The sequence below is a fragment of the Stigmatopora nigra genome, chromosome 6, assembly GCF_051989575.1.
Source record: "Stigmatopora nigra isolate UIUO_SnigA chromosome 6, RoL_Snig_1.1, whole genome shotgun sequence".
NCBI classification, from domain to species: Eukaryota; Metazoa; Chordata; class Actinopteri; order Syngnathiformes; family Syngnathidae; genus Stigmatopora; species Stigmatopora nigra.
In genome coordinates this window covers 2,368,382-2,394,941 of record NC_135513.1, presented here as the reverse complement: position 1 = coordinate 2,394,941, position 26,560 = coordinate 2,368,382, and the positions used below count along the sequence as shown (strand labels likewise).

Sequence of the window (26,560 nt, the reverse complement as noted above, 5' to 3'; positions counted from 1 at the left end):
ATATAGCTCAGCCTTCAACACTTAGACTTGACACCGGCTGACAAGCTCTCCCACCTTGGACTATCCTCTTCCATCTACTGCTAGATTAAGAACTTCTTACCCAACCGTCCACAAACAGTTCGACTTGGTCCCCACCTTCCTCCATTACACTGAGCACTGGCTTCCTTCAAGGTTGTGTACTCAGTCCTCTTCTATACGACTGTACACCGACCCACCACTCTAACTCCATCAAATTCGCCGATGACACCACTGTGGTCAGACTCCTCTCAGGGGATTAGAATGCCTACAAAGAGGAGATCAACAAAATGTATTTGTGGTGTTTGGTGAACAATCTTGCACTAAACACCACGAACACTAAACACAATCCTGGACTTTCGTAATCGCAACACAGATCTGGCCCCATTCTCAATAAATGGAGTATGCGTAGACAGGGTCCAGTCCTTCAAATTCATGGGGGTCCACGTCACAGACAAGCTCTCCTGGTTTGCCAACACCACGGCAGTGGTGAAGAAGGCCCAGAGGTGACTCCATTTCCTGAGGGTACTCAGGAGGAACAATTTGGACACTAAGCTTCTGGTAACCTTCTATAGAAAGAGCCAATGTGGAGAGCATCCTGGCATACTGCATTAGAGTGTGGTACGCTGGAAGCACAGCAGCAGACAGAAGAGGCACGCAGGGAATGAACAACACTTCCCAGAAGATCATCGGCTGCTCTCTGCCCTCACTGGATTACATTGCCCGGGAACATTGTTAGGGACTGATAGGTTCATTAATAATTACCCTTCTGATGTAATTATCAATCACTGCAGGCAGACATCTTATTCAATGATTGACATTTAATTAAATAGATTGCATCATGGATAAGGACCTTAAGGGAAAATACAGCAAAGCAACAAGACTTCCCCTTGTCTTCAATAGTATCCTCCCGAAAAGTATTTCGCATATGGCTTTAAGGCATTTGGATTAAAACAATCACGCCTTCATTTGACCTAACAATCATATAACAATTACATAAAGAAGCCCGAAGTGCGTCACGAGGTATGCACACTATACGAGTGTTATGGAGTCCTTGCTGCCTCCCGATCAACAGCCCTCAGAGCCCGATACTGGGTGAGGTGTAGTATAAACAATCCTTGGATAAGAAGTCCACATGAGAGTGGACCAGGCGGCTTTTTATGACCTCGAGCCGAACAACAGGAAGAATGATTTAACAAAGAAATGAATTACTACACATATATGTATAATAGTAATACAGAATAAACCCAACATTCCCCCGTTTTTATAATATGTATGTTATCAATCATTTCTTAGTAATCACAAATGGAAATATCGGGTGACTGCGATTTTATCCGCCTACTCCTCACTCACATGGCTGGTCTGAAACCACCCTGGTCACAACCTGTACTAGCTGCTGCCACCTGGCAGGTGCTACAGGTCTCACAAAACACTGACAAATAGACTTGGACAGTTTTATTTCCCAGAGCCATCAGGGCTTTGTACTTGCATTAGCACGACACACAATCTATTCAGTGCAATAACTTTGGGGTGTGCAATAACACTGTGCAATATCTTAGATTGCGCAATATTTTAGAATTTACCTTGCCCGGACGTGACTTTTTATATTTTTACATTACCTATGTATTTACTGGGAAAACGCACTTTCTGGAGTAGCACCACCAATTCCGTTACACGCCGCTGTGTATAAAGACAATAAAGGCTTTAGATTTTTTTTAAAAACATTTTTGTTTTCATTTTTTCACAAGGGAAGTAAGAATTATTTAAGCTGACGAAACAACCAGTCTCTTGTTTTGAAAGAAAACCTATCATTTTTGGGGTTCCTCTAAAGGAAGTAGGCGTACACAGCACTGATATGCTTGCTTGGGTTAAGTGCTAAATGAAGGGAAATTTGTAATAAACTTCTAATAAGAAACCCAAATATTGTAGAAGTTTATTGGTTCCTATTTGACGAAATATCCCATGTTGAAGCTGTCTCCAAAAGGACAGACATTTGCACATTTTAGAACATGCAAGTGCGACTTCAGCGTGACACATGTTGGAACTACTGACTGAAACGCATGTAAAAGGTCGCAAACACATAGATAAACTGATTTTCATTATACTGTACTTTTTCAATAGTTTGCAAAAACACAACATTGTATTTAATGTAAGAACATGGTCATAAAAGTTTGATTTAAATTGTCCTACGCAGTTTAAAAAAAAAAATCATGGATTTTGCGTGAATCTCATTCACTTCGTAAATACGCCGATAATGGGACAAGAGTACTCCTGAAATGGGGTCAACAGAGGTTGGCAGCTCTGCATCACAAAATAAAATTAATACCTGTTTCACTCTTACAGAAACGACTACTGAAAGAGCGTCAGAAGTTGCTCGAGAAAATTGAGGAGAAGCAAAAGGAGTTGCAGGAGACAGAGCCCAAATTTAACATGGTGAAAGAAAAGGAGGAGCGAGGTATCTCCAGGTAGTGATGACTCCTTCTCCACTGAAATCCGCCATACAACTGGGCAACAGACCTAATTTCACGGTTAAATCCTTTAAGAAATTTTGAGTGGCAGAGAAGATAATTTTGTGTGGTTGAATTATGACGACAAATTATCTTAATTATCATTGAATACATCGTTGCCTTAAAATAATTGCTTTACACAATTTTCCTGAGAATTCTTTTTTTTTAATTTAAGATAACCATTGAATTTTTTTTTCAACAAAACGACATGCTTTTCGAAGTGTCGACAGAAATGTATCAGTTTGGATACCTGATTCTACAAAAAAAAAATGTTGTTCTCCATTTAGACTTGCCCAGGCTACACAGGAAAGGACAGATCTGTATGCTAAACAGGGCCGTGGTAGTCAGTTTACTTCTAAAGAGGAGAGGGACAAATGGATCAAGAAGGAGCTAAAATCTTTGGACCAGGCCATTAATGATAAAAAGAGACAAATTGCTGCCATCAACAAAGATCTGGAGGACACAGAGACCAACAAAGAAAAGAACCTGGAGCAGTATAATGTGAGAATTTATTTATATACGTACATAGCTGTATTATTGTGTTTTGGGTTATAGTTATCCTGAAATATTAAGTCCATCTTAATATTTTCAGCAGAAACCTGAAGGTATTGGGTCATCATTGACAAAAAACAAACCAAAAATATCCCCCTTTTTCCCTCCCCTAGAAGCTGGACCAGGATCTAAATGAAGTGAAGACCCGTGTTGAGGAGTTGGATAAAAAGTACTATGAAGTAAAAAACAGGAAGGATGAGCTGCAGAGTGAAAGAAAGTAAGATTCATTTTTGGGCTTTAATGCACACACACACATACAGTGCCTTGAAAAAGTATTTGCTCCCCTCCTGATTTCTTTTTTTTTTTTTTTTTGCTTATTTATCACACAGTTTTCAGATCATCAAATCAATTTTCCTATGACAGAGACAATTCAAGGAAAGAGAAAATGCAGTTTCTAAATGATCATTTTATTTACCAAAGCAGAAAAAAAATTCAATCTTGACTGTCGCTCTGGGGAACAAGTAACTAACCCCCCCCCCCCTTCGTCAAATCACAAAATAACTGACTAGTCACTATCAAAAAGCTGTGAACATTTTCGATTATTACTACCACAATACATGCTTTTCCGAATTTTCCGCCTATACAGAAATTACACAAGTATAATTATCAACAGTCTATTGATTAAATATTACAACTATAAACTAACATATTTTCACGACTATTAAGCGCATCTTATTTCTATCCGCAATATCAATAAAGAGTGATATTTCTGTATTTTAGACACAAAGGACGCGCCATTCCTTTAGAGCAGCCAGGCATGGCATATATATATTATTTATTCCCCAGACATCCCCAGACTTTATTTCCGGTGCGCAGTGACTGGTGGGATATGTACTTTTGTCAATACACCCAACACACTAAGAACACACTAAAAACACGTTTCTAAAGAGGCAGCGGAGGCAAAACTGAGTTCGGTTGTGCATACTTTATTTAAGTTTACAATGTACTCACTTCATCGCCATCAAAACCATTAAAGTCTTCATTTTCGGTGTCTGAGTTGAATAATTGCCGAAATGAGTCCAGAACGCCGGGTCCCCCCTCATCATTCTCACAGTCGGCGTCATTTCCAAGAGGGTGGGTGGGTGGGTGTGTGTGTGTGTGTGTGTGTGTGTGTGTATGTGTGTATGTGTGTATGTCCCGCCCTCCAGATCCGTATACCTAACCGTGATTGGTTCATCCAGCTCCGAACACAGTGTCATTCATATCAATCTTGCGGGCCGCACGGAAATAGACATCTCTGGGGCTGTAATATGTGGTTACACTTGGAATGAGTCTCGGATTGAACGTTTAACAGTCGCGCGGGTCTCTGGCGCATGCGCGCTTTCGCTCTCCAATCGTATTGGATTACAGCAGCTCTCTGAGCCGAGCGGAGTGATCGGCTTCACGGCTTCTCCTCCGCCCAGCTCATTGGAGGAATGAATGAGTGAGTGAGCGAGGCACTGGACAGCCCGGCCAATGTCCCGCCCTCCAGAGCCGTATACCTAACCGTGATTGGTTCATCCAGCTCCGAACATAGTGTCATTCACATCAATCTTGCGGACCGCACGGACATTAATCTTTCATATTAAGACGCGGGCCGCAAATTATTATTATTATTATTGGGGACCCCTGTTCTAAAGGAAGTAGGCCTAAACAGCACTGGTAAATCTTATGAATATGCCAACTCGGAATGAGAGCAAAATGGATCACAATTTGGATGAAACTTTTAAATCCAGACAATCTGAGAACTTTATTGCTTCCTATTTGACGGAATATCCCTAGTTGACGCCATCTCTAAAAGAACCCACATTTGTACAACATGCATGTGCAACTTCAGCGTGACACATTGTGGAATTACTGTCTGTAAAACGCACGTAGAAGGACCCAAACACAGAGATAAGCTTATTTTCATTATGTTGAACTTTTTCAGTAGATTTGTAAAACACCTACTATCAATCAATGTCAAAACATGATAATAACAGTTTGATTTAAATTGTCCTACGCTTATTTTTACTCTGGAAATGGCATAAGATTACTCCTGAAACTGGGTCGACGGAGGTTGGCAGCCCTGCAAATCAATTTCCAAGGCTTCGGGCCTGCAGCAAGCCACTGTCAGAGCCATTATCCAGAAATGGAGAGAATTGAGAATAGAGGCAAACACTCCGCGGTGGTTGGCCTGATAAAATTACTCCAAGAGTGTGACAACGACTGAGCCAGAAGGTTACAAAAGAACCTAAAAAAACATCTTTAAAAAACTGCAGCCCTCGCTGGCCGCAGTTAAGGCACATGTTCTTTACTCTACTATATGAAAAATCCATGGCAGGATTCCAAGGCAAAAACCATTATATTTCAGAAATGTTGAATTGAATATAATTGATTGCTTTTTTTGTCAATAACAAGTATAACAAGTTTTTAAAGCTTTCACCACGTGGTGCAAAAATAACAAAAACAAGCAAGCAGACACAAATAATTAGTAAATAAGAAATGCATATTTGAATTCATCCAATCTTATACAAGAGGCCAATTAAGTATAAATAATAAATAAATTAGAACAAATTATTGGAATTTCACAACTATAGGCCGCACCTAAAAGTAAAATTTTGTCTAAAATAGTTGATGCGCCCAATCTGTCGGTGCGACTTGTCTGTGCACTAAATTCTATTTCTGAATGGCCTTCACTGCTTGAGTGACTGGGTTCATTTCTTTCCGGCACGCTACTTATTGCGATTAACCCAGAGGACGTTCACCCTAAAAATTACTGACCCGCACATTTCAAGCATTACGGTAACACCATTCAAAACATCCCAGGGGAGTGTTAAGACATTTTACTTCTGTGGGCTTGCAGCGCTTTTAACCCTCAAAAACACTCAATACTCAAAGAAACAGCATATTAGAGCTATACAGAGGAAATGCCTGACGTAAGTGAAAACACAATGCGGATGGGAATGCTTGAAAAATGGACTGAAGCCATGGATCGAACACAATTTAACAGCTTCGCTAACGAATGTCCAACATAGTAGATTGGGCAGGCAGCGTTGCACGTTACGTGACGATTTGGAATATATTGTCAATATAACAGTGAGCAGAGTCAAAAGCTTGGGAGTGATGCATCTCGCGAGCTACAATGGATTGTGGATGACTAGGCAGTGTCGGCCAGCAATGTTGTTCGAGCTTTCGCCAAACCTGGAATTAAGTTTCCGGAATCCATAACTCTTTCCAACAGTAGAGTCTAGCATGTTGAGCGCAGAACTCTCTATATCAGAGTGTACCTTTTACTTCAATAAAGCATTTTAAATCTTAGTTTTGCTCGTGTTGCCGCTAGCTTGCCTAACTTACACTAGCAGCTAGCATAACATACGCTAGCGGCTACTACATCATACGCTTGCCTAGTGTCTTGACAAAAAACTGAAAATATACCCCAAAATTAGACTGCGCCCTATCAAAACGGTGCATTTTATGGGTGTGAAAATAAGCTAGTATGAATGTAACATCCATAATAACTACATCTTTTGCTTTGGAAGTTTTGAGACACGACACAGCTTTCTCAATTTGTGACTGCAAAACTATGTGCAGGTTAAGAATGGATTCATTTGTCTTGGTGGGTGGTATTCTACCTGAGGGATGTTAGGTGTCAGTTCTTTAACGTCATCTATAAAATAATCATTAAAAGTTAGAGGTATGTCCCTCGGCTCACGGATTGTTTTCTCCTTAAACTTTAGTTCCTTTATTTCTCTGGAGTATTTTCTGCCAGTTTTTAAAATAATTTTCAGCTCTCTTTAGTATTCCCATTCGCAATCCTAATTATGTTGAGAAAGAAATTGGAATATGCAGTTGTAATTTTTCTTATTGTACAAGAGGAATCGTAAAATTCAACGATTTGAAGAACATTTTTAGGGTGCGGCTTATACGCGGAGGCGGTCAATACAGAAATATGTTGACATACGAGTGTCCCGACATATGGGCAATTGGATATAAAATTTCGAGTAAATATTTTTCTTGGGATACGAGACAAAATTTTCATATATGAGCATACAGCTGCTTCTCATGTGAACATCTCGCCGCACCTCCCTCGTGTTAATGTCTCTACGAGCACCTGGTAGATCGTTGTATTTTTTTCTGTTTCTTTTTTTTACCCGTTAGTCAGTGCTGAATAGTGTCCGCGTGATGAAGCTTGCTCGCCCAGGAGAAGAGTATATTAATCAATCAAAAGCCTTTATTGTCATCATACACAGCTGCGTATAATGAAATTGGTGGTGCTACTCCACAGAGTGCATTTTCCCAGTAAAAAAATAACATAAATAGTGATATAAAAGTATAAAAAGTCACTTTCCGGCAAGGTAAATTATAGGATATTGCACATTGTTATTGCACAGAAGGGATTGTGTGTCGTGCTCACACAAGTTCAGAGTCCTGATGGCTGTGGGGTGAAAAAACTGTCTTTAAGTCTATTTGTCCGTGCTTTGTGAAACCTGTAGCTGGAACAGGTTGTGACCAGGGTTATATGGTCCCTGACAATGTTCCTGACTCTGCTGAGGTAGCGAGGGCTGGCACTGTCGTCCAGTGAGGGCAGTGAGCAGCCGATGATCTTCTGGACAGTGTTGATCACTCTCTGCATGGCCCCTCTTGTGTGCGGCCTGCATGTTTCTCCGCGTTCCAATCAAATCAGCAGCCGTAGCAAACAGCGCTTCCCCCGCAGTCGACGCATTATTTGGCAAGTCTAGAGTATAAAAAAAACGCAGGCTGGCCACCCTGCAAAACATTTAATTGGCTGTTTTGAATTTCTTTTCGTCTTTTAACCACCATATTACCACTAGCGGGCGGAATCAAAGCCAGGCTAAGCTGCAATAGGCCATCTCATTCCAGTAAATTGACAGAATATTTTACACATCCGCCTAGCACCTGGAATATCCATTTTAATTGCCGTTTTGCAAGTTCCAGTATCACACAAAAATTCCAAATGAATTCCTTTCACGAAAAATGTGATCTCTGGTATAACCAAATCAAACGCCAGTATTTCCATTAGATTTAGCTCAACATCTCTGTGTTCAAAGTCCTCATTCAATTCATTTTGAGCAGGCATGGCGGCTAGTCATGCCGATTAGGCCATGTTTTTAGAGAGCCTGTTTTTTGGGCAATCACGCTATACATGCCCAAAAACAATCTTAACATTTCCATCGCAACGTTTTTTTGCCATCAAGAACCAATAATTGGTATCATCATATCCATCCTTTTCCATCTTATATAGATTACCCCTGCGCTTAGTGCGTATTTTATCCTGCAGGTCTATTATTTTATGCATATTAAGCTGGCCAGCAAACCCGTATTTGTTTATTCATAAGTTTAGGTGTTTCGCCCTTGTAGCGCTTTGATCTTTAGGCGGCAGACGCTGTTTTGGATCGTCTTCACGAGCCGGCTTATTATTCGAGCTCGTCATTTTGAAGTGAGTTGGTGTGCAATTAGGTAGTAATTTTCCTTTTTTACTTCCTCCTTCCTTTGTTTTCCTTAGTTTATCACGACACACGCAACACACAAGTATACCCTCCCGTTCCTGGTATACCTTCGGAGTTTAAGTACCTACCGGACCACAATACTAACTAGCGATACGGCGACGTCTGGGATTTGCGGGTGTAGCCATGTTTCCGTGATGAAAATCATGTTGCAGTTCCTTTCAAAGCTGTTGGTAGAAAACTGAACTTCCAAATCGTCCATTTTGTGGGTGATGGATCTGGCATTGGTCAAGAAGAGACTCGGAAGCGGTGCTCGGTGTGGTTGCTTCCTTAGCTTAGCGGCTAGGCCCGCCCGGCATCTGCGCTTTTTCTTTCTTTCCCCGCACCGCCTCTGTCGTACTCTGAGTGGGCTGACTATCCCGGTGGTCTCGATGTCCTCGGGATATTTTAGGTCTAAGGTATAACATTTTTAAACTTAACTAGAATTAAGTTTAGTGTAAAGTTAGATTAAACTTATTTTTGTGTCTCTCGTAATTCAAGTTCATTTAAATTGGTTTATGTTGTTACTAGCGCGCTGCCATGCAAAAACTCTGTCCCGCTCTCCCTAGGAAATCCGTCTAATTTTAGTAATATTAAACATCAAAACCACTACTTATTTGTTACTCTGTTAATAGTTGGCGAATTAGAACACATTGTTTTTCCATTCCAATATCCATTTTTTTAAATGTTTTATTCCTAGGGTTGGAACAAATCAATTAGTCTTTAGTTCTTTTCAATGGGAAACCTTGATTTGAGATACAATTAATCGATATACGACCTCAGCCCCGGAACACATTAAGCTCGTATCTCGTACCACTGTATGCAAGACACTACGGGAACTCAGGCACCAACAAGTTCACAACTAATTTTCTCAGCCTTTCTGAAAAAAGAAAATGGGATTCAAGGATCAATAGATTCTTCTCCATACTACATAATTGCAAAGAATCAAAATGATCATTTAACAATGATCAATGTTGACTCTAGTACGTATTAGTATTTAAAAGAACAGCATTCTGAGTGGTGACAGGACACGCTTCTAACTTGTAAAAAGATATTTTTGCATTCGTGGATTGTATGCTTATGTCCAATGAACATATGCGCCATGAACAGTTTGGGTCTAATCTTTCTTATTTAGCTACCTGTGGCGCGAGGAGAATGCAGAGCAGCAGGCATTGGCAGCAAAACGTGAAGACCTGGAGAAGAAACAGCAGCTCCTCAGAGCAGCCACTGGCAAGGTCTGTCGCACATGTCTGTAACACTTTAAACTTTGAATGTTTTCTTGGCTCTGTCTATTTAACCATTGTAAATAATTCCGTAGACTTGGAGGTTGATGTTTTTTTCCCGGTTTGGCATTTCTCCCTGTCGCACCTAGTCTGGTGCCCATGGGTCAGCTGCAGGGTTATCAGCCAGGAACCACCATTTATTGATGTTTCACTCCTTTAATCCTGGAACATGCCTGTTGAGGTCAACCCTCATTTCACACTCCTGACCATGGGAAAATGGCCTTATTGTCTCTTGGCCTGGTGTATCTCTTCATTGGGAGCGTTGCAAAGTGCGCAGCATACCTCATTTCCGAATCATTGGTGGAAGTTACGAGGACAGGGAAGCGTGTTGTAAATTGCGCGAATAAGGAAGCTAATCCTTGCCTGTAGGATGCTCCTCAGGTTGGACCAATTGGTGTTTCGGTTGACAGCTTTCTACCCTGCGACATGGCCTTCCTCTTATAGAGCTCTTCCCCCATCCTTGCCACCTCCGCCACCACCTGCTCCCTCCTCTCCTTGGACCAGAATCGTGGTGCTTCTCTCCATTCTGCCCATAATCTATTGATGATGCAGTCTATTGATGGCTTGGTCAACCTCAGGCTAGGCGTTTCACCTCCAGCCAGTGGGAACCTTGATGTTGGCATTCCTTACTGACTTGTCAGTAGACTGTCTTAGCTCGAGAACCAGTCTAAACTTCTCTTGCCTGTAGCGCAGACTGATAGAAGACTGCAGTGGCAGTTGCGGTGCATTTCTTCCAAAGAGGCCCTATTCGGAAAGGCACTGTGGTAGACCTATCCACTTTCTGATGAATGAATTGGGTCTTGCTCACGGTGGATGAGGAGATCCTGCTCATTTTCAAGGGACACATTACCCTCCTTTAGAGTGAACTGGTAGCACCAGAACTTGAACTTTCCGATGGTCAATCCTTGAGAGTCCATATGTGAGTTCTTTCATGATGGTCCTCTCCCCCCCAATGTTTATGAGACAGCTCTGCAATGTACTGCCTCCCCAGACCTTTGATGGTTGCTCAGGGAGGAGGGGGATTCTTTCTTCCCCGACGACAAAGGTGTTGTCGTTTCTGACTCCTCTTCTGAGTTACAGACTACGAGATTTAGAGGGGTTGATCTTCATCCTAGCCCAGACATGGGCAAACTATGGCCCGCGGGCCACATACGGCCCGTTAGGCTTTTTAATCCGGCCCACCGACGTTGTCCAAATTTTTTTTTCCAAGATGGCGCCGTCACGCAGAAGCCAGTGGCAGTAGCTCTGTCCACTCTTATTTGTTTTTTTGTGTTTTACACCCAATCTATCTTTTTTAAATTACATTTTAATATTTCTTAATACATTCCTTTTTACTTTTTTGTACTTTATACTTTTTACTTTAATGATGAGTGATGAGTATGTTAATGCCTTAGTCCTTTTTTTTCTGTTTATGTTTCATATGTACTGTTAACGGATGTACTTTTTTATATGTATCGTATCTTGTGCTGACCCGGCCCTTCTGTCAAATTTTTCAAGTCAATGTGGCCCCCGGGCTGAAAAGTTTGCCCACTCCTGTCCTAGCCCATGACGCCAACTCGTCCATCCTCTTCAGGAATCGAGATGTGCATGCTGCTGACTGAATGAGTTTGGTGACGTCGTCCATGTAGTTCTTCAATGGTGGTAACCTCTGGCCAGTTGGTGATTTGATTCCTCCAACCATTTGTCTTCCTCCAATGAGAACTACTTCAAAGGCTGGAAAGAGGATTGGAGATATGGCATACGCCATTGCAATTACCATTTCTAGCTGCTGCCAACAAGTGGTACATTCTTGGCACATCTGCAGGTCGCTGAAGTACAGTGCTACCAGTTTCTTGATGCAGGGAGGCATATGGAAGAAGTTCACGGCGTATTGACCAGCAGATGTGGGACAGATCCATGTGCATTGGCGAGGTCGAGCCAAATGACGTGCATGTCGGTCTTCCCCCACTTGGCCTTCTGGATCTGGTCCCAGATCAGGGTAGAATGCTCTACTCACCCTGGAAAGCCTGGGATTCCTGCTTTTTTCAGTTGGTATCTATCTAGGCAATTTTTAGAAAAGGGTTAGGGAATCTCGATCGGGAGCCATATGTGGCTTTTTCCATGGGTGCATATGGCTCTCAACGAACCTGTGCGATAAAATATGTAAATCACTGGTCAGAAAGCTGAGTCTCGAGCGCACTATTAGGAGTGTCATTGTGGCGTTGACACTACCTCTACCACCACTTTAATCATAAATTTGTTTTTTTTATTACTCTTCTGCATGCATGATATCATTGACACATATATATTAGCAAGAACATCACAATGTTTGTATAATTTAGAGACTTTTTGAACTTAAAAAGTAATGAAGATACATAAGTCACCCATTTTCATGTATTTTTGTGAGGGCTAATCCCCAACATTAAAATAATCTTCAAGCAGAGGAGGCATCAAGCACGGAATAGTTTTAGACTCCGTCGGCCTTCAGGAGTGGTGAAATGGCAGGCCGCTTTCCAAGATGGACGCGGCTCCCTCGCTTCTTTGTCTTTTGTTTGCCCCCCGCCCCTTCGAAAAGGGAGGGGTGAGCGAACAGCACACGTCGATCGGGTAGCTCTGCTCTGCCAAATACACATCCAAGAGCCACGAGACTTTAATTCTAGGTAGGCGGAGACAAACTTTAGGCGGGAACAAGGGGAGACGCTATATACAAAGGTATAACAGGCCTTGACCAATAGGTGTCACTAAAATTCCACTCTAGTTGCTAAAAGGATTAAATAATACAAGAGAAATACATTCCATATTCCACATTTTTACTTTTCAATTATGAGAATGGCTCTAAAAAAATACATTAGCAAATATGAATTGTTTATGGGTCTCTGTCAAAAAGGTTCCTGACCCCTGCTCTAGAAGGTAGGTGGTCATCCTTCTAGCTAATACCGAGATGATCTTCCCCTCTACGTTCAGCAGGGCGATGCTTCTGAATTGGCCTATTTCTTTGACGTTCTCTTCTTTCGGGATGAAGACCACTACAGCCCTTTGCCACTTCACTGGAAGGAACTGCTTCTTCAAGGCAGTTCTCATTAGGTACCAGAGTAGCTCTAATACCTTGGGGCAGGTTTTATATAACTTGTAGGGGACTCCATTAGGCCCCGGTGCTGATGGGGACCATGCCCTTTTCACTGCTTGCCTAACTTCACTAATCTTGGGGGGGTATGGTGTTACACTCAGTCGTCAGTAGTGAGGGCCAGGGTATGTACCCTTGTGTTCCTTTTGGGAAATCTCTTAGCTGGTCACTGTACTCCCATCTGACGTGCTGTTGGATTAGCTCCTTGGTGATCTCCAGCTTTCCAGACTTCTTCTCTTGCAGTTCAATGGCGTGCTTGAAGGGACCTTTATAGAAGCTGGCTTGCTCTTCCTGCTTCCGTTAGCTACACTTGTGGATGCGTTCAGCTCTCCAAAGCCTGAGTAGTCTTTGCCACAGGACTTTCAGGCCCTATCTCTGGCTGGGTGGGCTTTCTCTATTTCTTGTGGTTATCAGCATCGTTACATGAGCTGAGCGATCTCCTTTTCCTTCCTCTCCCTGTCTCTTGGGGTGGTCTTATGCTTGAGGTCTGTGTCCAAAGAGCGACATGTCTCTGCTTCATTTGACTTTGGCCATTTGATCTTATTCCTGGTGGATTCGTAGTCCCCTGTACGTGGTAACCTTTTTCCATCTGCAAGGACACTTTCAGGGATTTTCTCATTGCCTGGCATTCTGATATACTCGTTTTCCTTTTCCGTTGCCATTATCCATATCATGTGGTGCGTCCTGTTAGGCCCGTCTTCAATCCCTCCTCTCAGAGGTTCTTGTTTGTTCCTTGGGTTCTTCGTAGGCCGTGTGAACCTCTTACGAGGGACTAGTGGGTTGGGTAACTCGCCGCCCACTCCCGCTGCGGTCTTTCCCTGCTGTCCTCCAGTCTTCCCTGGACTCCAATAACGTTATCAGGACAATTTAAAAATAAAATATCAGATATAGGAAATGCATTTGCGTTTTAGACGATTTCGTAACTTTGATCTGGTTTTCGTATGTTGGGACGGTTCATTTCATAACCTGAAATTTTTGTATCTAGTAGAATGAGTAACTAAAGGTATGACTAGTTATAGATAGATAGTGATCCTTCTTCAATTTTTGGCTTCAACGTCACTACATTGCAGATTTTTTTCTGAAGTATAAAAATGTTCATAACATTTTTCATAAAAATGCCAAAATCCACGCTGAAACTCGCAACCGCAAAACAGGAAAAATGGCAGAACTCGGGGAACCGCTTCTTCGTCAGCATTGAAATGGTTAGTTCTAACCTTCGAAGAAACAATATACCAAATTTACTCGCTTATAAGCCGCTTTTGTCGGACCTAAATTATGACTGAATTGTTAATCAGTGCAGAATTAAGTGAGGAAACAAATGGTCCAAACAAGTTGGTGTAATGAATGGTAGTGAGAAGAAAAAGCTTTTGAATGAGCTGGCTCGCCAACATAAAATGAAAACGTGTGTGTTTGTGTTTAAAGTTTTGTTATGGTTATATTACACTGTCACAAAAATGTAGCGAACCAAACGTGTAGCCGTCAAGTCTCACTCTTCCTCCGCTTTTAGCCGCTACCGTTTGTCTCGAAGGTAAGAACTCCATTCCGCAGTGTACATAGTAATGTCTCATTTTATTTTAGATCATAACCACTGGTTACGTATTTGTTACTTTGTGAGCGTGGGCATTGAATTAGAACAAACATGTTTTTTGACTGTGAAATCCTAGTTTTGGGTGTATTTTTCGAAAGGTGGAAGCAGATTTATTTGTCTTTGGTCATTTTACAGTAACACCTCGATTATTGCATCATTTTGACGATGGTCTTATTTTGCGTTTACGACACGTTTGGCATCCTACTAGGATGATATCGAGGTAGTTTTACGGATGTTAGTCTCTTCCTTTTTGATGTATTGAACGGTTGATTCATTTAGTCCGTATTTTCCAGCTATGGTTGCGAAGCTATTTCCCACTTTCAGCATATCCAACAAAGTCACTTTTTTATTCATTGTTTGCATTTTTCACTTTTTCTTCGGTTGCGTTGATGCACAAAGAGATAGTGTTTAGGCACAGTGACGAAGGCTGCAGAAATGCAGAGAAGAATTGGCCAATCAGCGTCCGAAACATCCCTGTGGGTGCTGACCAATCGGCATCCGAGATGTCACGAGGGTGTTCATATTCGGGTTAAATCATTGCTTCTCAAATAGTGGGGCGCGCCCCCTCGGGGGGCGTGGTGCGATACCTGGGGGGGGGGGGGGGGGGCGTGTAACCCTGGGGAACAGGATTTTATTTGGCCGTACTAGTATAAAGTGTAATTGCGCATCCACTACAGTAGCTGGCAGTGGCGCTCTCATTTATTTTTTATTTCAGGCATTGATGCACTTAAAATCTTTTCTGTTGCAGACTTAAAACAAGATTTAATAAAGTTATTCTTTGTAAGTTTGACCATATTTCTTTCTTTTTTTCCTTTTCTTTAATGTTAATAGGGATAAAATGTTGTACTTATAACAATTTTATAAAATGATTTTATTTATAGTCACGGTGGGAAGTGGGGGGGGCGAATAGTTTTCTTCTTGCTAGGGGGGCCTAACAAAAAATAATTGAGAAGCACTGGGTTAAATCTTGGCTGTCTGAAACGTTCTTAGGTCCCTGGATTTTTCTATTTTTTAAGTGAATATTTTTTTTTTACCTGCGTAGGAGTGAATCAGCATAAACCAAAGCGCAAATTTGAAATATGAGTTAATTGACATACGACCTTGGTGCCGGAACACACTAAGCTCTCAAGACATTGCTGTGTGTGTGTCTGTCTTTCTGTCTGTCTATAGAGAGAGACATATAGACATATATATGTTTTACGGCTCAAATGCAAGCCAGGGGAGAGGAGCAGCTGCATCTGAACCGAAATAATCCAGTTTTAAAGTGATTTCTTCATATCGGCCGTTTGATTAAAAAGGGGCCAATACTGACACACAGTGGCGGTCAAAAGTTTTCATGCAATTACTTATAAAGAATATAATGTCATGGCTGTTTTGAGTTTCCTCTTATATCTTGAAATCTGTTTTTTTCTCTTATATAATGATTGGAACAGATCCTTTATTGCAAAAAATAATCTTGATGTTTGGGGGTTCAAGTTAAAGTCAAAAGCCTTTATTGTCATACAAAAACTGTATGACAAAATTAGCGGCGCTACCCACAAAGTCCGTGTTTCCCAATAAAAACATGAATGATTCATTTTAAAAAGTCACATCCAGGCAAGTTAATAGAAAAAACTTAAAATATTCTAAAATATTGCTCTTTCTAAAACATTGCACATTGTTTTTGCACACCCCAAAGTTATTGCACAGAAGGCATTGTGTGTCCTGCTAACATCAGTTCAGAGCCCTGAAGGTTCTGGGAAAAAAAACTCCCTAAATCTATTTGTCCGTGTTTTGTGAGACCTGTAGCATCTGCCAAGGGGGAGCAGGTGGAACAGGTTCTTACCCATCTTATTTTGTCACATTTTCAGTTTACCTTTATTAATGACATAAAAGCATCAAACTTTTTGATTTTTTTTTTTGTGACAAAGTATCTGTTCCAATCATTCTGCCAAAGAAAAGCAGGTGTGTAAACTCAAGACAGCCATGACATTATGTTCTTTAGAAGTGTAGGTAAACCTTTGACCACCACTATACATCAAACTGCCCAATATTGACCCGATATATCGCCCAGCTGATATATTGGTCGATCAATATTAACTGCCGTGCTTACTCGAATATAAGCCGCATTTGTTGGGAAAAAAATTATGACTGAATCGAGGATTCGGCTTATATAAGCATAAAACGTCTAATAATAATCTTTAAAACCTCCAGACAGTAATTTCAGTATCAGTCTGCAGAAGGTTCCCACCTTGAGGACTTCTTGTCTGTGGCTCCTCTTTTTATTTTACCTAGGTCTACAATCTCGTGTGTGTGTGTGTGTGTGTGTGTGTGTGTGTGTGTGTGTGTGTGTTTTTTGCTACTGAAACCAAGGAAATTTCCTGAATACGGGATGAAATAAAATTCTAATCTAAAAATACGATATGCTCAAAACTGCAAGGTAACAACACCATAACATCATGACGCCAAGACGCAAGACAATGCTGCCGATACAGTCATTTATTTGAAAATAGAGAAAAGATGACTGATAAAACGCAAAACAAAATTTATTTTCACGTCTATGAATGAATTATAAACTAAAAAAAAGTGAAAAAAAATCACCTATGCCTGTTACTGCATGCTCAGCATCTTACCTAGGACGCTGCCGTCTTACCTTATTAAACATGTTCTGACTGGCCCGGCGCAAGTAGGCTTGATTTTTAAGTAAAAGAAAATTCCACTTTGATTTTTTTTTTCATGTTATTCTTTTTCGAAAGTGACAACTATTGCAGAAAATTGTACATTCTGTCATTAGAAAGCATCGGGTCTCATCAAGATACACTTTCCTTTTTCAAATTTAATAATTTGATATTTTTAATTTACCAAGACAGGGATATTAACATCCATATGATACTGACCCTTCAATGTGCTTTTGATTCATATATCTCAGAAATACCAAGTGATGATTTTTCTTAAAATTTTCCCCTCAAATTAACACATTTGTACTCCTATTAAAACCATGAATATAGAGGTGAAAATTGTGAATTAGGAGGTGGCTTATATGCAACAAATTGTAAAATTCTATAATATTAAGGCAGTTTTAAGGGTGCCGCTTATATGTAGGGCGGCTTATGGTACTTATATGTGGGTAAATACAGTATGACTCTTTACTTTTCAAAAGTAACTTGAACAACACTGATCATGAATCAGAAACAACAGTGCAGAACTAAACAAATACTTCCCGTCCCACCTTGTCTCAACTTTTTTTGGGGTCTTTTTTTTACAGCAATGAATAAGACATTCATCTGTTTTTTTTCTTCTCCCAGGCAATCCTGAATGGCATTGACAGCATCAACAAAGTCCTTGAGCATTTTCGTCGCAAGGGCATTAACCAGCATGTCATCAATGGATACCATGGCATTGTTATGAATAACTTTGAATGTGAGCCTGCTTTTTACACATGTGTGGAGGTGACTGCTGGTACGAGGTATGTCATGTTTTTTCGTATAGCGATATTCTCATACATTTATTTCATTTAGTTTAGAATATATCAATGATATTAATTATGGAAAGAGAGCGTTATTATTTATTAAATTGACACGAGTGAGTCAGTTAATTGTGTATAGGGTACTTGAGAATCTACACAAGAGGTGATGTGATCTGATGTTCAATTTCAGACTGTTCTACCACATCGTGGAGACCGACGAGGTCAGCACCAAAATACTAATGGAGTTCAATAAGATGAATCTTCCTGGCGAAGTCACATTCCTGCCCCTCAGCAAACTGGATGTCAGAGACACCGCCTATCCAGAGACAAATGTGAGGACTTGTGTGTCTAGTTGCGAACCGAGCCTGCTAATCCATTTGGAAATATATTAAAATGCTCGGGAAGCCCTTGCTTCCATGGGGTGTCACACCGGCAGCAAAAACATTCTCATGCCTGTCAACTTACCGTGTTTTCACACCTATAGGGCGCACCAAAAAGTCAAAAAAAAATTCCCCAATGTAATGGCTGCGCCTAATTGGTCGCCACGCCCTTTTCGTACACTAAAGTCAAGATGCTGTAGATGTTGGCTCTGGGTGCATTTCTTGCTGATGCGATGAAGTGAAACGATGGACATAGCTGAAGACAGGGTGTAGGTATGAATAGGGGTGGTGGTTTGGAGGGGTTCTAAAGAATGGAGCACTTACCGACAAATATTGTGGGAATGAGTTGTGCAAAACAATACTAGTTCGACCCCCAAAAATAGCACTTGCAAAGAGACGCGCATGCGAGGCACAGTTTAAACTGGCAGCTATCTGCTACGTGCAAGAACATGTAAATCGAGTTGCAGCGAGGCACCTCAACATAAACGTGTCCGTGGTTCAGTTTGAGGCAGCTGGAAAATTTAACTTAAACAAGTAAAAAAAAAAACAACGCTGTTTCGTCAAAAGACGTCTGGTCCCCGGACGTTTGGTCGCCGGGTTCGCTGTCTGTCAAATTATGACAGAGTTTATTGTTGAAACCAGCTCTCAAAATTATAATCATGAGAGAGAAAGTTTAATATCTAAATATCTAATATCACTAACTTGCAATGCAGCAATGTTGAAATATCAAAATGATCAATGACAGCACTCATTTAACAGATCAGCTGCTGCCTATCAATAAGAGCACTCATTTAACACCGGCTGCTGTCATTGACTGCCATTGACGGTGATAGACGTCCGAAGAACCTTCATTCTCTCTGGGAGAACTTGCAATATAGAAATACTTTAAATGGTCATTTTTATCAAACAAATAAAAGTCTTAGTATACTTTTAGCCCGGAACTGTGACATTAAAATAAAATGCTATAAGTAAAATTATTTCATTACAAAGAAGACAAAGCAAATTCACAGATGGTGTTTTTATTAAAGCAGTAAAACTTATAAAGTCTAGCAGTAAAACTTACAAATTCTGTACAAAAATTACAAATACAAACTTACAAAATTTGTACAAAGGGAAGTCACAAATGGGAGTTTTTATTAAAACAGTAAAACTTACAAATTATACGCAATGGCTTGTAGGTACTGTACTTTGTTTGGAAATCGATCCGTTTTCATACTCCGAGAGCTTTTTCAACCCCTCATTAACAGCTGTATGTCTTTTTGGTGTTTCTGGGCATAATACTGAATTAAATTTGATAATTTTGATATTTCAACATTGCTGCATTGCAAGTTCTACCAAAGAGAATGAAGGTTCATCGGACGTCTATCGGCGTCAATGGCAGCAGCTGATGTGTTAAATGAATGCTCTTATTGATATTTTGATATTAGATATTTAAATATTATGCTCACTCTCTCGTGATTATAATTTTGAGAGCTGGTTTCAACAGTAAACTCTGTGATAATTTGACAGCGAGCGAACCCAGTGACCAAATGTCCGTTGTATCAATCATCCGTTGTACCAAACGCCCGTTGTACCAAGCGCCCGTTGTACCAAGCGCCCGTTGTACAACGCGCCCTTTGTACCAAGCGCGCGTTGTACCAAGCGCCCGTTGTACCAAGCGCCCGTTTTACCAAGCGCCCTTTGTACCAAGCGCCCGTTGTACCAAGCGCCCGTTGTACCAAACACCCGAATACCCATTTTTTTTTTTCAAACCAAATGCCGCTTTGTGTCTTAGTATTGCAGACTCAATCTGTGTCACTTCTGGATCTTTCTGTTAGTCTTTGCAACTTTAGTCCATATATCGACTGGCCAATATTTTGGTCAATCTTTGGCCTTCAACCCAATCACACACCCAGTTCGGCATGAACCCACTCAATATGTCAGCACCGCTGCACCTAATTAAGCACACGCGCACCTTTCATACAACAAATATGGCTTTGAATGCACTGAGTAGGTGACGTTTCCAGATTTTACCAGGTTGCTGCTTCACTGCTCTCGGTCGCGTTCAAATCAAAGGCTTTCTTAGCAGGGTTAAAAAGTGACTGAACTTCTGAGCTCCGGTGGCACCAAGGCCGCCTTGAGGAAGCTTTCCAGGGTTTTCCTTGGTGGCACCTTTGGGACGCAAATCGATTGGAAGTCAATACCAACGGCACCCAATGAGAGGCAATGCTCATTTGTGGCCACAAAATATTGTTCACACAAACATAAAAATACTTAAACATTCTCCTCACACGATGTAGTTTACTGCTGTGTATTTCACTACATTTCTTCCCGTCGTTCAGACAAACATATGTACACCATGTTTCAGGATGCCATTCCGATGATCAGCAAGCTGCGCTACAGCCTCAACTTTGACAAAGCCTTCAAGCATGTGTTTGGGAAGACCTTGATTTGTCGTAGCATGGAGGTGTCCACACAACTTGCCAGAGCCTTCACCATGGATTGTATTACCCTGGAAGGTGAGCCTAACAACACTCTACAATTGTGCAAACCAAAATTTGAATCACATTATTTCAAAACACTACAGTTCTGAAAGCTTTTGAGCCGATCTTTTAGGGGATCAGGTGAGCCACCGTGGAGCTCTGACAGGAGGCTATTATGATACCAGAAAGTCTCGTCTGGAGCTGCAGAAGGACATGAGGAAGGCTGAGGAGGAGCTTGGTGAGCTGGAGGCCAAGCTTAATGAGAATCTGCGCAGGAACATTGAACATATCCTTTCTGATTCTATGCACTGGGGGCATAAATTTAGAAACTATTTTAGGAATACTGTTTATTTTTATTTTATTAAAAAAACATTCTGTGAAATTGAACCAATTAAATTACTAAATATAAATGCATTGCTCAGCTGAATGTATGCTCTACAGCAGGGGTAGGGAACTTATTGCTCGGGAGCCATATGTGGCTCTTTTGATGGGTGTATATGGCTCTGCGCCTTTTTAAGTGATAATTTTTCTTCATTGGGCTCTTCTGCATGCATTCTCTCATTGATACTCATTGATTAGCAACAGTGAAATAATGTTCTCAAAATAATTAACCTTTTTTCACTTTCAAAGTGGTGAAATGAATAATTAATGCTCACATTTTCATGTATTTTTACTTTTAAATTCTGAGTATGGCTCTCAAGGAATAATTTTTGAAAATATGAAGTGTTTCTGGCACTCTTCATCAAAAAGGTTCCCGACCCTTGCTCTATAGCAAGCGTTGGGCAATTCATTTTTCTCACAATCCAAATAAAAAGTAGAATTACAAAGGCCAGGCCAAAAGTTTGAAATTACTCCAGTTATCGATGTTATTTCCACATTGAAATATCTTAATTACCGTATTTTCCGCACTCTAAGGCGTACCTCAAAGCCTCCCAATTTTTTCAAAAGCTTAATATGCGCCTTATAGTTCGGTCAGTCCACCTTATATATGGTGGACCAAAATTAAAATTGTTATCACGATAAAATAAAATCAGTCTGTAAGTCGATAGGGTCCATCGTCCTCATCGTCCTCGCAACTACGGTAGGCAGCCTGCGACTTCATTTTCTCCCTTGCGCGGTTCGTAAATTCGGTACTTTTCTGAAATGGTTGATTAAAATAAAAAGATAAGTAAAAATTTGGGGGGATTTCTGGAGTTTAGGAAGGTTGTCCGGAGTCCCGGAATTTGAATTGCATTTCCCCAAAAACTCCTGAAATTCCGGAGTAGTTGGCAGCCCTGAATATAAAATGTGATTTTGAAATGTCTTTGTTATTCTGATATTCAATTAACATTTTCACACAGATTTTTAAAGTGCCCATTCATTCACTGTGCTTGTCAAAAGTACATTTCAACCAGAGGTTCCACTTTGAATGGATTGATTTGTCTGACAACTGCATTTGAACTACCCTTGAGTTTGAGTTAGATTTATTGGATAAAGGGACTATACAAATTAATGAATATATACATGTACATATGTAAGATTACAGCCACAGGTTAATTCCCTTTGTGAAATTAATTGTCCACCCCTGCTTTAATATTCAATGTCTATTTAAAGTACATTCTTAGACCACAAAATTTTGAAAGTGACCGAATCCGGCGATGAATTGTCCGTCGACGAAACGTCCGTGTACCGTAACAACATTGAAGTCAAAAAGTACAAAATACCTAGTAAAGTAAACAGGAATGTATTAAGAAATATTAAAATCGAATAAAAATGATAGAAAGGCTGTAAAACAAAAAACAAAGAGTGGACAGCTACTGCCAAAGGCTGCCGCCTGACGGCGCCATCTTGGGTGATTATAATGTGGGATCGTAATGAAGATAAGACACTATAAAAACTAATGAATAATAAAAAATGAGACATTTTGACAAGCATCTTTATTTTTAAAAATTAGCCTTCAAACCAAAATTTGATGTGTCAAATTATTAAGTGAAGACATTTTTTTCATAGGCATGCAGACTATTTTCATCCACACAAAAAGAAACAATTAACCTCACGTGGTCACAAAAATGGAAAATAACCCAAGAAATTGGATGAATTTAACCCGTCATTCCTAGTGGTTACCACTCGCTTTGTGACTTTGGAAAAGGATATTGTGCTACATGTGCATAAGTATTGCCTACCTTCAACATATCTAGCAACTTCACTTTCATCATGTTTTGTTTTTTTATTGGGTTAATTTGATGCTTTAGATGACAGGGCACTGAGGAAGTGGTTAAAAAACGTTGGAATATGCCCGGCGTAGTCTTTCTCTATGAGGTTATGTGCGCAATTGCAAAATATCCAAAGAAAACAGAAAAAGGCAAGACGGCTCTATTATTCGCCGTGTCATTGCTGAAATTTAGCTCCTGAGCGCCACCCTACTCGGCGCCAAATAACTTGCGGCCTGCAATGTTTCAGCGTGAATTTTGACATTTTTCCCAAAAAAAATTACTTGGATACTTAATATAAAAAACGTGATGTACTAAAGTGGTGAAGGTTGATAGAACACCTTAGAGAGAATTAAGACTGGACTGATGTCTTGACCTTGTTCCTACGAGATTGAGGAATTTGGAGCTTATGTTCGGCGCTGCCAAGGTTCAGTCAACCATGTTTGATATCAGTGTCCTTCACGTGTGTACATAAGTACAAATAAAGTACACGGTGGAGGGACTTCACTTGAATCTTTTAATGGTTAGCCTTCATGTTGTCTTGCATCTGATCATCGCAAATTTTGTCTTTGTTATAGTCCTTTCACTTTCTTGCTGTTTGTGGGCTGGTCTGTTGCTAACTAACTCTGCTACTAAATGATTAGCTGTTCAACATTTTATTTGTCTACTTAACGTTTGTCTGGACCTTGTGTCCATGTATCAGTGCCCCTGTTTTTGTGGTGTTCAAGTGGTGTATTTGCCGTTTGCAGTTATTTACATTTAGCGAAAAATTTTATGGTTATTGTTGACAAAAAACATTTGATGATAATTTGTGTTAGTTTTAATCGCCCAGGTCTAACCTGAAGCAAATGTGTTTACTAATGAACATTCAAATTAATCTTGCAAATTGTATTACAGTACATGTTAACGAGTTCCTTAGCCGCCTCTTTTACGCATCAACAATGAAATCGACCAGCTAATGAACCAGATGCAGCAGATTGAGACACAGCAGAGGAAATTCAAAGCCTCCCGTGACAGTATCCTGTCAGAGATGAAAATGCTGAAAGAGAAGAGGCAGCAGTCAGAGAAGACTTTTATGCCAAAGGTAAGGAACTCATCCAAAAATGGTCTGATACCCAAGTCAAAATTGTTTCTCAATTAAATCATAATCAACCCTTTTAGGGCAACCAATGCATTTGAGAATCAAAGCTTTTATTGGGCAAGTGTCAATTTAATAAACACAACAATTTACCCATGAAGACCTGGCATCCACATATTTCCTATTTTGACATAGACAGCCAATCCTGGCAGCGAATGATCAATTCATTGCTAGATTGGGTTTCTGTGACAGTTAAGGGATGAGACAAGTGCCCTGTAAAGTGTTACTAAGATATCTTAGACTAATGTTTTTTTTATTTTATTATTATTATTTTTGTTTTTGTTACGTACAGCAACGGAGTCTTCAGAGTCTGGAAGCCAGCCTTCACGCTATGGAGTCCACCAGAGAGTCACTAAAGGATGAGTTGGGAACAGATTTACTCTCCCAGCTTAGTTTGGAGGACCAGAGACGTGTGGATGATCTTAATGACGAGATCCGTCAGCTTCAGCAGGTGAGGGGGGAGGGTGAGGACTAGCTAGAAGTGGCCTTGCTTTAAAAGCCATTTCCAAGATCAAAATCGATTGAAATTAAATTATGCCTGGGTTAAATAGAATGGGTATTTTGTATTTTTTCTGTTGCCACAGTTGGTACGTTAAAGTGTCCTGTGTAGAAAAAGGAGAAGATAACAGCATTGTGTAGGAAGTTCTTGTGATAATTTTCCGGGCCTATCGTATTTTGCTGTTTAATATACCAAAGCGCCGGGTATATTAAATGATGCCTTAGATGACAGGACAATTATATCTAGTATATTTAATATATCCGGGTCTATTAAATGGCGCACAAACGGGAATGTACGATCCACTACGCACTCTTTATGCTGTGACGGGGTGCGTCAATATTTTGCAGAATAAAACTACCTATTGCTCAGGTTAAAACTACTTACTGCTGAATAAAGTCTGATTTGGAATTTTAATGAACTTAAGTATCCATAATTATGCCCCCATGAACACCATACAAATCTTGCCAAAAAAGCTGAGTTGACGTTTAATATACCCGGCCGGGTATATTAAATGACGCACAAACGGGGGGCTTAAAAAAGTCATTTTAAAAATCATTTAATATACCCGGGTATATTAAATGGCAAAATACTGTAGTCTTTCAATTCACACCTAAAAAATAAATAAAACATTTTAAAAAAACAGGTATTCCCCATTTGTATTACTCAAGTTCAGCTGTGCAGAGCCTTTGATGCATGCTTCTGCAGTGTTGTCTAATTGTGTGTGAAATATTGTGCATACTAATGGGGTAAATGTTAAAATTGTCTTTAGTGAACTGCGTTTTATGGCTTACCGTATTTTCTCGCATATATGCTGCACCCTTAAAATTACCTTAAAATCGTTAAACTTAACAATTTATTGCGTATAAGCCGCTCTCATTCACAATTTTCACCTGCATATTCATAGTTTTAAGAGGGAATTCAAATGTTATTTTGAAGTAAAAATCATCGCATGTGGTATTTATGAGATACTGTATGGATGAAAAGCACATTATTAGGGTCAAAATCATACGGAGGTTAGTAATTTATTCAGTAATGGATGTTTTCTTACTGCAAAACAGAAACTAACCAACAAATAGTAAATGTTAATTTGCCGACGTCAACTGGTTAAATAGTACAGCAACGCTGTAACCAGTACCTTTTATTCAGTCATCATTTTTTAGTTACAAATACGGCTTATATGCGACAAAATACGGTGACCCGTTTTTTTAAAAGCTTGAGCTGACGATCTTGTTACAAGTAAGTTACTAGTAATTTTCAGTATCCATCGTTTATATTCCAGGAAGTCACAATCACTCGAATGAATATTCAAATTTGGGCTGAGCAAAATACCCTGTTAATTGAGAAGCAAGGTGGGCAAACATTAAACAGAAATGTTATTGTTGGGATGGGTTACTATGATATAAAGCAAGCCCATATTTAAATGAAAACAAATTAAATGAAGGAAACAGTTCAATGAGATACCTGTAAACCAGGGATGACCATACCGTTCAGGCTACTGTGGGTTGTTTTTTCTTACAATCGATTGTTAGGCATTTTTCCTTGTGATTCCTGTCTCTGTGCTTTTTGCCTCTTGTGTCCCTCCAGGCTTCCTTTGCTCTCGTAACCAGCTTCGTGTACTCTGTGATCAACCCTTGTCTGTCTATTTAAACCCATGTGTTGGTTAGTCATTTGCCTGATTATCTGCTTTGTTTGAGTAATTAAAGTTTTGTGAAATTATTCCATTCCACTCGACCAAGCTAATCGTAAAACCGATCCAGCACAGACATCATAACCAATAAGGTTTCTGCTAAAACAAGCAGCACCAGATAGCAATTAGGTGGCTGCACTTAGAAGACACCAGATTGGTGAAAAGATATTTTGTTTGGTTGGAATGAAATCCTCCGCCAACTGCTGCGCTATGTGGAATCATTTGGCTATCTTCTATTGTTTGGTTG

General features: G+C 40.2%; 1 protein-coding gene and 1 long non-coding RNA gene across 3 annotated transcripts in view; one reads left to right on the top strand and one right to left on the bottom strand.

The window, feature by feature from the left end:
* Positions 1-26,560, top strand: part of smc3 (structural maintenance of chromosomes 3) — a 69,169-nt gene that overhangs the window by 26,985 nt on the left and 15,624 nt on the right. For both annotated transcript variants that reach the window (XM_077718316.1, XM_077718317.1), the window contains 10 exons: positions 2,359-2,480; positions 2,810-3,023; positions 3,188-3,291; positions 9,675-9,774; positions 17,798-17,958; positions 18,149-18,290; positions 20,686-20,836; positions 20,934-21,086; positions 23,922-24,073; positions 24,420-24,578. In XM_077718316.1, coding sequence (XP_077574442.1) covers positions 2,359-2,480; positions 2,810-3,023; positions 3,188-3,291; positions 9,675-9,774; positions 17,798-17,958; positions 18,149-18,290; positions 20,686-20,836; positions 20,934-21,086; positions 23,922-24,073; positions 24,420-24,578 — 1,458 coding nt within the window. The remainder of the gene's footprint in view (positions 1-2,358; positions 2,481-2,809; positions 3,024-3,187; positions 3,292-9,674; positions 9,775-17,797; positions 17,959-18,148; positions 18,291-20,685; positions 20,837-20,933; positions 21,087-23,921; positions 24,074-24,419; positions 24,579-26,560) is intronic.
* The window catches only part of LOC144197745 (uncharacterized), a 30,842-nt gene continuing 26,961 nt past the window's right edge, over positions 22,680-26,560 (bottom strand). The window contains exon 2 of the long non-coding RNA XR_013326593.1: positions 22,680-24,729. This is a non-coding gene — a long non-coding RNA (uncharacterized LOC144197745). The remainder of the gene's footprint in view (positions 24,730-26,560) is intronic.